The sequence below is a fragment of the Humulus lupulus genome, chromosome 8 (genome assembly GCF_963169125.1).
Source record: "Humulus lupulus chromosome 8, drHumLupu1.1, whole genome shotgun sequence".
NCBI classification, from domain to species: Eukaryota; Viridiplantae; Streptophyta; class Magnoliopsida; order Rosales; family Cannabaceae; genus Humulus; species Humulus lupulus.
The window spans coordinates 5,686,327-5,696,731 of record NC_084800.1 but is presented as its reverse complement, the minus strand read 5'-3'; the positions used below and the strand labels follow the sequence as shown (position 1 = coordinate 5,696,731).

General features: G+C 36.0%; 2 protein-coding genes across 5 annotated transcripts; one reads left to right on the top strand and one right to left on the bottom strand.

Annotated features, from left to right (window-relative positions):
* Positions 1-522: 522 nt before the first annotated feature.
* Positions 523-6,969, bottom strand: LOC133794312 (syntaxin-81-like). 4 transcript variants are annotated; one of them, XM_062231523.1, is made up of 7 exons: positions 6,875-6,969; positions 2,685-3,558; positions 2,074-2,178; positions 1,885-1,968; positions 1,688-1,792; positions 1,096-1,239; positions 523-826 (listed from the first exon to the last, which is right to left on the bottom strand). In XM_062231523.1, the coding sequence occupies exons 3-7, from the start codon at positions 2,149-2,151 to the stop codon at positions 740-742; spliced, it is 498 nt and encodes a 165-aa protein (XP_062087507.1). In that variant the 5' UTR covers positions 2,152-2,178; positions 2,685-3,558; positions 6,875-6,969; the 3' UTR covers positions 523-739. The 4 variants fall into 4 exon arrangements, with proteins under 4 accessions (XP_062087507.1, XP_062087503.1, XP_062087505.1 ...); XM_062231519.1 differs by lacking the exon at positions 6,875-6,969 and adding an exon at positions 3,755-4,136; XM_062231521.1 differs by lacking the exon at positions 6,875-6,969 and adding an exon at positions 3,775-4,136.
* On the top strand, positions 6,578-10,205 carry LOC133794311 (cysteine-rich receptor-like protein kinase 10). Its single transcript, XM_062231518.1, has 7 exons — positions 6,578-7,580; positions 7,865-8,008; positions 8,135-8,256; positions 8,565-8,775; positions 8,889-9,126; positions 9,366-9,516; positions 9,604-10,205. The coding sequence occupies exons 1-7, from the start codon at positions 6,773-6,775 to the stop codon at positions 9,907-9,909; spliced, it is 1,980 nt and encodes a 659-aa protein (XP_062087502.1). The 5' UTR covers positions 6,578-6,772; the 3' UTR covers positions 9,910-10,205.
* The last annotated feature ends 200 nt before the right edge of the window (positions 10,206-10,405 follow it).

The following is a 10,405-nucleotide window of genomic DNA, read 5'->3' as shown; positions in this document are numbered from 1 at the left end:
CACCTGCAAGGTAAACAGGTATTTTCAAAGATAGACCTTCGTTCTAGTTATCATCACACTACAAGAAAATTGGGTCTTTACCTACCAATTGTAAGTGTAGGTAAAACTAGCCTAATGGTGGGTAATATGGTTTACCTACCAATATTGAATTGGTAGAGATTGGTAGGTAAAAGTTAATGGGGAAAGAGTCTTTACCTACACTTATTAACACTGGTAGGTAAAAGAATCAGTGGACCCCACTAAGTTATAAATCAATTGATGAGTCATCAGATGACGTGTTTGATGACATGGCATCCTACGTGTATGCTGACATGGTTTTTGTAGTTTTACGTGTCTGATGATGTGGCATCCTACATGGCATCCTACGTGGCATTCTGCGTGGCATCGTATGTGGTATCATTTTATTAGCCCACATAGCATTATTTTATTGGTTTGTTACACAATTTATATTTTGTTCAAATTTAATGGTTATGTGTAGGTAAAAGATAATAACAGTTATTTGTAAATGTTCTATATTAGAAATAAACTATAAAAAACCATTCAATAATAAAATGTTTAATGCTAAAATTCTTTACAATGTTCAATACTAAAATAAGTGATAAAGTTATCATTTTAAAGTTACCCCTACTAAAATAAAAAAAACTTCATAAAGTTCATTCCTTAGTAAATTAATGTAAATAAACTAAGAATCATCTTGTGACTCCTGAACTGAATAGATGGCGACTCTCTTAAATTTTCATCAAAAGCTTGGTCTGTTGGAGGTGGTGGAGGCGGTGCCATCAAATTGTGAGGTCACAGAGTGAAGCTTCTCACTCAAACTCAAAACCTGCAATCAAGATATTAGATTTAGAAAATAGCGATTGACCAAATTATAATATTTATCAATCTTAGTTTCTAAATAAGCTCAAGTATTTGTCAAAAAAAAAAAAAAAAAAGCTCAAGTAAGATATAAAAGTGTGACAAGATCCTATTATCACCACTATCACCACAACTTCATTGAGAAGTTGAAGTGGATGATTTCTGCCATTAAGCACACCAGTTAACATATATGATATATAAACATGAATGATTAATAATATGCAAACTGCTACTTACCACCCCATGTTTGTGTGCTACAGTATCAGCATTATATTTATCAACCCGAATGCCAAGCCAGCCCGTTGAATTTGTTTCTTCATCATTTATGCTGTTTTTTAAAACATCAATTTGATCTTGGCATGCTTTAATAAAGGCACCAACCTGCATAAAATTGATTGATTGAATAAACAATTTCATTTTAAATATTTTTCATATGAGTACAAACCCACATCACACCTAGTTTTTTATTTCAAAATTCTACTTTAATATTTTCATAACAGCTATATTCAAAAGAAAATTAGCTAAGCTCCAGGCAAGTGTAAACCGAACAGCATAAATGCACACATAATGAAACAATTACCACAGTTGGGAGATTTCCAAAGCATCTAAAAAACTTGCACAGGCACTAATGAAGTTATAAATTATGAGGGAGAAAAACCATAAAAGAATGTAAGGCAAAAAATTACCTATCCCAGAGAATAAATCATCTTCAAACAAACTTTGAAAGAAGATGTTGAAAGCATAAAATAAATTGTAAAGACAATAAAAATTTAAGTGGCAAATTCCCTCGTGACAAAATATACTTTAACAAAACTGTAATATGACTTACTTCATGCTCAATGCTATCTCTCTCCTGCTCAGTAGTGCGATGTAGATCCACAAAATCTTTATGATGTTTCAACATAAACTGTTCTAGTGTTTTAATGCTCTCAAGCTAATTGAGAAAAGAAAAACAAACGAGTCAACACTGAAACATAATCTATAAGAAATTTCCTCATAAAATAAGCAAGGCAATGATTCACATACTATTTTCAGTGCGCCTCTAGTAAAAGCTGATCTTTGGCGAGGCTTGTGGATAATAAAATTTGCCAAAATGGTGGCCAATTTAGACTGTCAATAAGCAAACCATGTTAATCATAAAGATTTGACTGTAGCATAACCATATTATGAGCTATAAATGAATTTGAATAAATCCAAAAACTTTGAAAACCAAACCTCATCATATCCCAAAGAAACAGCAGTGCGCCTCACGGCATCTTTAAAATCCTCAGTCCTGTCTCTAACTTTTGACATTCTTAATCATCAAGAATCAATCAAAACCTAACCCAAAAATTTCCACCAAACACTTTTACTCAGCAAGGACAGAGTATAAGAAATGATAAAAGAGCTATAGTTTCTTTTTATCCCTCGATCTGGTATGCAAAAAATTGTTCTGGGTAAAAAAAATGTTTTCAAACAAATCTATCTAATTGTCCAATGTACAACTCTTATAACTAATCAAAAAAACCTAGACAGCTCAAATCATTAATTCAGAAAGTAATGACTAATATCTCAGTAAATTCAAACAGCACTGCTAGCATTACTAAATCCAAAATTATTCAAAAATCAAAGAGTACAACACATTAAATTGATAAGATCAATGAATCTTGCAAAGTAACTAAAGAAGAATAAGCCTTTAACTTCCAAAAATTACAAAAAATAGAAAGCCACTAGTCTGTCCAGTTATCATCAGCATGTACTCTTTTGTTGATGCTACCAAAAGTAAAGCAAAAACAAAACTATGAAGCAAACCTAAAGTAAAGCAAAAAAAAAACTATGAAGCAAACCAAGAGAGCAATCCTCGAGGTGAGCTGTGCTCCACAAGCTCCATTGCTCCAAGATGCTCCAAAGCAAAAAATATATTGAAATAAAATTTGATCTCCTCATCCTCTCCAGAATATTAGCAGATGTATGTATAGATCTTCTGAGAGTGAGCAAGAATCTCCAATTATAAAAAACTAACACCCATAACTCCACATTGAATCTCCCCATCCCTCTCTATATCCCTATGTATGATTGCAATGCTCATATTTGTCCAAGCGCTTGTCATCTATCATAAAGAAACATCTGTGTCATGAGATCAGGCAATATTGGACATATATCATGCATTTACCTTACTCAGCCCTCTTTAACAGCATTGAAAAACAACACTGGAACTGGAAAAACTGTAAAACTCCCGTAGGAGCCCTAACAAGGGTAACCTAGAATGAAGTTATGTCCAGGGTCGGGAGTGGGATTTTCACGTTTTTAGCCTCTCAGAAAATACAAATAAATGAGTGAAAATCAACATGGAAAAGATTAAAACCAGTAGTTTATTTCAAATTTTGCATAACCTTTAATTAGTAAGGATGCTATGTGAGAGTAATTCATACAAGTAAACATATACAACGATGAATGCCAATAATACTAGCAATGAAAGATTCATTGCTATGATGTTCTTGTTGTCTACTCATTAACAGAATGAAATGGCCAATGTCAACAGACATTACACAAGAACAAGCAAAAAAGGAATAATGTGCTATAACTATTTATTCACGATTAACCATTGCCTTCAAGAATTTCTCAAACGCTCATATTCAATTACATCGATTTAACAACAAACTCTTTTCGACGAGAAGATCACACATATCAGCAAGGCCACAATGCATCACTGACACTCCCCTGAAAAAGAAGCAAAACCCAGAGGAACATAACAAATATCAGAGATCAGAACAAAGGAGTCCAAAAACCCCAAACACCAGACCCTAGATTAATAATATTCAGATGCAAGAGCAAGTTCTAACTAAACATTCAAACAAAATCAAACCAGTGAGAGATTGACAACTAAAGGGAATAAAATGAGAGAGGAAGAGAGAACCCTGGATGAATAGAACCCACTGGTGAATCCACTTGATCAGAAGCACATTAGAAGGTGGCAAAGAATATGCTCGTGGCTATGAGAACCACCAGTTACTGCCAGCCAAGAACCACCAATCACCGCCAGCCAAGAACCACCCGTCGATGAGCCAGAAGTCTTGTGTCGATGAGCTCTTGCGTCGCCTGAGGCCATCGCCGAGAAGAACCGAGTGTGTTGAGCCCCTGCGTCGCCGAGAACCACCCAACCTGAAGCCTTGCGCCATAGTCGTCTGCCGTCGAGGAGATTCAAGCTAGGGCCTTGCCGAATGAGAAGAACCCAACCTCTTTTCCTTGTAACTAAAAAGTTAATGAACCCTAATACTAAAAAGCCTCAATTCAGTTTTTCAATAAAAAACAGTCCCAATTCAAAAAAAATTGTGTCCCTTGTGCCTTTTTTAATTAAATGTTTTAGTGCTTGCATTGGAAGCCCTTAATGTTTTTTTTAGGACCGCTAGCAAATTTTATTTCATCATAATTTTTTAGGACTCACATATTTTATTAGGAGACTCATTGCGAGTCCTAAGATGTGTTTTTTAAGGACTCTAAAAAAGTGTCCTAAAAACACCAGATACATTTTTAAGGACTTACATGCGTGTCCTAAAAATGTGACCCGTAATGGGTATTTTGTAGTAGTGAATATTCGCTACCAATAAATATTAGTGGGCAAAAGATATTTTTACCTACCAATATATATGTAGGTAAGAAATTGGTAGGTAAATGTCAGCTTATTTACACCACATAAGCTTCCAAATAAGCATTTATAATAATAAAATAATATAATAAAAATAAAAAATGGGGGGAAAATTGAGCGGGAATGGTTAAAAAATTTCCATCCATTATATACGTAGGTAAAGATCATTACCTACTGATATTATTGGTAGGTAAAGCTCTGTTCAGAAATATAATATAATGGACTAGCATTTACCTACTAATATTATCTACCAATAAATATTGGTAGGCAAAACATTACTTTCCCTACCAATATATATTGGTAGGTAAAATATTGGTAGGTAAAGATCAGATTTCTTGTAGTGTCAGTTGAGGGTGAAGGAGGGAGACATACCAAAGATTGATTTTCGTACCAGATATGGGCATTATAAGTTTTTAGTCATGTCTTTTGGATTGACTAATTCCCCTGCTGCTTTTATGGATCTTATGAACAGAGTGTTCAAGGATTATCTGGACCAGTTTGTGATCGTCTTCATTGATGATATTCTGGTATATTCTCAGTCAGAGTCAGAGCATAAGTATCATTTGAGATTGGTTCTAGAGAGATTGTGGGAACACTGTTTGTTTGCAAAGTTCAAGAAATGTGAATTCTGGTTATCTCAGGTATCTTTGCTTGGGCACATTGTCAGTAAGGAGGGGATTAAGGTTGATCTAGTAAAGATAGAGGCAGTTAGAGATTGGCCAAGGCCAAAGAATGCTTTTGATGTTAGAAGTTTCCTTTGATTGGCAGGTTATTATAGCCATTTCGTGGAAGGGTTCTCTAAGATTGCTACTTCATTGTCTGAGCTGACACGCAAGAATCAGAAGTTTGTGTGGTCAGACAGGTGTGAGAACAGCTTCCAGGAACTGAAGCAGAGATTGATTACAACTCTAATTCTGAGCCTTCCAACAAACCAGGAGAAGTTTGTGATTTACTGTGATGCTTCTCATCAGGGTTTGGGCTGTGTTTTGATGTAGGCAAGCAAAGTGATTGCTTATGCCTCTCGTCAGTTGAAGGAGTATGAACAGAGATATCCCTCTCATGATTTGGAGTTGGCGGCTGTAGTCTTTGCATTGAAGGCATGGATACATTACCTTTATGAAGAAAAGTGTGAAATTTATACAAACCACAAGAGTCTGAAATACTTCTTCACTAAAAAAGACTTGAATATGAGACAAATGCGTTGGTTGGATCCAGTAAAAGATAATGAAATTGAGATTTTGTATCATCCAGGAAAAGCCAATGTGGTAGATGATGCTTTAAGCAAAAAGGATCCGGGACCGGGATAGATTTATGGTGCGAGGCTAATAGCCAGAGAGTTAGCAGATAATATGACCAGAGCTGATATAGACTTGTTGGTGGGCCAGTTGGCCAATATTACACTACAGTTTGCACTGTTGGAAAGAATCAAGGAGGATCAGTTGAGTGATGCACAGCTGATCAAGATCAGAGAGGATGTTTTGGCTGGAGCATCCAGAGATTATACAGTGTCTGAGTTAGGCTTATTGAGATACAAGGGTCAGATATGTGTTCCGTTAGACACTGCATTGAGGCGAGAGATTCTGGATGAATCTCATACTACTCTTTATTCTTTGCATCCAAGCACCACGAAAATGTATCAGGATGTGAGATCGCTGTATTGGTGGCCTGGGATGAAGAGGGATGTAGTAGAATATGTAGCTAAGTGCTTGACATACCAGCAGGTCAAGGCTGAGCATGAGAGGCTAGCAGGGCTACTGTAGCCTCTAGACATTCCAGAGTGGAAATGGGAAGACATCACGATTGATTTTGTGGTAGGATTACCCAGGATTGTTGGTCAACATGATTCTATTTGGGTTATCGTGGATCGATATACCAAATCAGCTCACTTTTTGCCAGTGAGAACTACTTATATAATTGTCCAGTAGACAGATCTCTATGTGAAAGAGATCATGCGGCTCTATGTGTATTACTCTATGTGTATTAATGTGTTAATGTGTATTAATGTGTATAATACGTGACATTTTCCAAACAGAAAACAAAAAAATCAATAATAATAATAATAATACTAGTTACGGTCAAGTTACTTAAGTTGACTTGCTTAGAGGGAAGTTGAATAATTAATGATATTGCAAGTCTTGGTCAATCCATCACAATTGACAACATTGAGTAGTATGTGTTCTATACGCAATACCTATTTACTGTGTGTTTATAATATTTTTTTTTAAAATAGATACAAAAATGTAATAGGAAAGAAAGCAATAAACTTATTAGTTCAGGTGATTGTTAAAAATGTTTCTCCTAAAATGCTCATTATTAGCAATTATTGTAAGTTCACTAATTATCCAAGCAAGAACTGAAGCTGCAGCAGCACCAGGTAATAATGGCACTTACATTTCTCACGCCTGTAAAAATTCTACAGACTTAAAATATGACAGCACCTATGAATCCAGCCTCGAAGATCTTCTCTCTAGTCTCTCCACCGCGGCCAGAGGAAAAAACGACTTCAACTATGCAACCTCCGGGCGTGGACTACGCGGCGTAGTGTTCGGCCTATTTCTCTGCCGTGGAGACGTGACCAGCCTCGTCTGCCAGCAGTGCATCGCCAGTGCTTCCACACATTTACCAAGCCTGTGCCCCGCTAATAAGGAGGCCATAATCTGGTACGACAAGTGCATGTTGCGCTACTCTGACCAACCAATCTTCAACGTTCCGAGCTTAACTCCGGTCAATTTTAATACATCGAGAAAGCATAGTAACGATGATCAGTTCCAACTGTTGCGGGATAGCTTCATCAGTGGGTTGGAGGTCCAAGCGGCCTATTCTCACGAGCAGAGCAGGAAGTTCGCGGTGGGGAAACAGAACTTGACCAGTTCGGGTTCAGAGACGATGTACGGATTAGTGCAGTGCACGCCGGACTTGTCAGTGGCTGATTGCAGCAAGTGTTTCCTATCAGCCAAGCTAGAGATTCCAAGATGCTGTGCCGGAGATAGAAGCGTTAGGCTTCTTTTGCCTAGCTGCTATGTTATGTATGATTTAGAACCCTTTTTCGAAGTTACAGCTATCGAGACTCCTCCACCTCCATCTCCTCCCCCTTCAGGTACACTGGTCAACCACTTTTTCAATACTAATTAAATTACATCAGTGACATATGAATTTCCACACAGACATAAGTGAATAACCAAAGACCACAAACACCTAGCTAATGACTGTACCTAGTCAAGTTGTCTGATAATTACCTTAGTTTCTTACCCCAAAAAGAGCTCGTGGATATATACCAAATAGTCATAACAAAAGCGATCTTATCTTATCCTCTTATTTTAGGGAATATGCTCCTAGTGCGTGACGCATACATTAATTATGGCGATTGTTATTGTTATGCAGGAAAGACCAAAACATCATCAGTGGTAATTGTAATTTCTGTTGTGGTTCCAGTTATTGTCGCTACCTTGCTACTTGTCGTTGGGTGCTATTTCCTTCGCAAGAGAGCAACAAAGAAATATAATGCTCTAATTGCCCAAGAAAATGGTGAATATAAAACTTTAAAAAGTACTTTTTTTTAATGAATTTAGTTAAATGTATTTGCTCTGATTATTATCATTTGAAGAGGCTCTGTAGCGGTGTATTTTTCTTTTTGGTTGGACTAAATTGTAGTGAAAGATTTAACGAAGGACGTCGAGTCCCTGCAGTTTAGTTTTAAGAATATCGACACTGCCACAAACAACTTTTCTGCGTATAACATGCTTGGTAAAGGAGGATTTGGTGATGTTTACAAGGTATATACGCACTGATTTCTGTCTCTTAGTATATGTATTCATCAAAGCCAAATCTCTATAATTTAAGAAGGAAGAAAAGGTTTAAACTTTAAAGATATATGAGTGAGAATGATAAATTTTTGAGTAATATCTTCTTAATTTGAGGTCAAGCATTTTTAAAATTTGTGCTTCAAATGGTAAAGTAAACACAAATATTTGATACAATAAAAAAGAAAAATACTCGCTGATTCTATCCCCAAGTTCATATTATGTGGATCAGTAAACATGTTTATAATATAAATATATATCTATATATATTTGATTTGAAGGGAATGCTTATAAATGGACGAGAAATAGCAGTGAAGAGACTATCCAAGAGCTCAGGACAAGGTGCAGCAGAATTTAAGAATGAGGTTGTACTGGTAGCCAAGCTCCAACACAAAAATCTTGTCAGGCTTTTGGGATTTTGCTTGGAAGGAGACGAGAAAATACTTGTCTATGAATACGTTCCCAACAAAAGCCTTGATTATTTTCTATTTGGTTAGTGTATGTAAGCACATTAATTTTACTATTTGGATGGAATTGATAGGTAATATACTACTCTACTTCTCATTTGCCTACTAATTTTTAACGATTTCCTTCATGATGTGCAGACCCCAAGAAACAATGTGAATTAAATTGGTCAATAAGATGCAAAATAATCGAAGGAATTGCTAGAGGAATTCTATATTTGCATGAAGATTCTCGGCTAAAAATTATACACCGTGATTTGAAAGCTAGCAACATCTTACTAGACAAAAATATGAGTCCTAAAGTATCAGATTTTGGCATGGCAAAGATGTTTAGTGTAGATCAAACTCAAGGAAACACCAAAAGAATTGTTGGCACATAGTAAGTTTGAATTTTAACTCCCTCTGAAATTACTTTCATAGACTAAATTGCACACTCGCGCTTTTAATTCTTCACAGAATAAGGTAATTAGTTTTCGAAAAACATATGCGCTTGCTTGCTTAGAAATTATACTGGAGTAAAGTAAGACTGTTCTCTATAATCATCAAATAAAAGAGATTCTATTTCTAACTACAATTTGCATGTTTCATTTTTGTTTATCTCCTTGCCTGTGAGAACAGTGGTTACATGGCTCCTGAATATGCTATGGAAGGATTATATTCTGTTAAGTCCGATGTTTTCAGCTTTGGAGTTCTGTTGCTTGAGATTCTAAGTGGTAGGAAGAACTCTAGCTTTCATATTGGGGATTGTGCACCAAGCCTCGTAGCATATGTAAGGTTTTATACATGTGACTTAAACAATATTCATATCTGCCACAAATTGATTAACCATTTATATTCTCTATATAAATATATACAGGCTTGGCAACTATGGAATGAAGAAAGAGTGTTGGACTTGATGGATCCGTGGTTGAAAGATTCGTGTTATCAAAATGAATTCATGAGATACATACACATTGCTTTATTGTGCGTTCAAGAAGATGCAAACTTGAGGCCTACCATGTCATCTGTTGTTTCAACGCTCAAAAGTGAAGCTCCCACTCTTTCTCATCCTGAACGACCTGCTTTTATTTCCACTCGACGTACTAGTCACCAAGAAATAATAGCTATTAATAGTTTCTCTGTCAATGCTGGAATGACAGTTTCTGATTTGCTGCCGAGATGAGTATTGAGTATATATCATGCCAAAAAACTTATTGCGTGTAAAGGAAAAGATTTCGTTTGTATCTCGTCCATTGGAAGAGAACGTTACACTTCTTAATTAATATCAAGAATCCATTGTGGATTGGACTCGAGACAGAATTTACATGGATTAGGGAATATGGATGGAAAATTCTGTATTTATTATGTGCATGGTTAGATTGGCAATCTCTTCTTGAAAAATAGTCAAACCGCATGTCAAATGAATTGGCTTCATGCTTTAATAAACCAGAAACTGGACGTGATCTGTTGAAATTATAAGCCTTCGTTTCCTTGATACTAAAACTTGTTTATTTGCGCAAACGATGTAGATGACATAAAATATATATGGCAGCTATAGCTAATACTTAACCAACTGCTCTTCTTTTACGTTCTGTTTATACGGCCCATTTTACCAAAAGAAGAGGAGAAATCTGATCAATCCTCCTTTGCTTAATTGCTAAAGCACACCAATCTTTTTA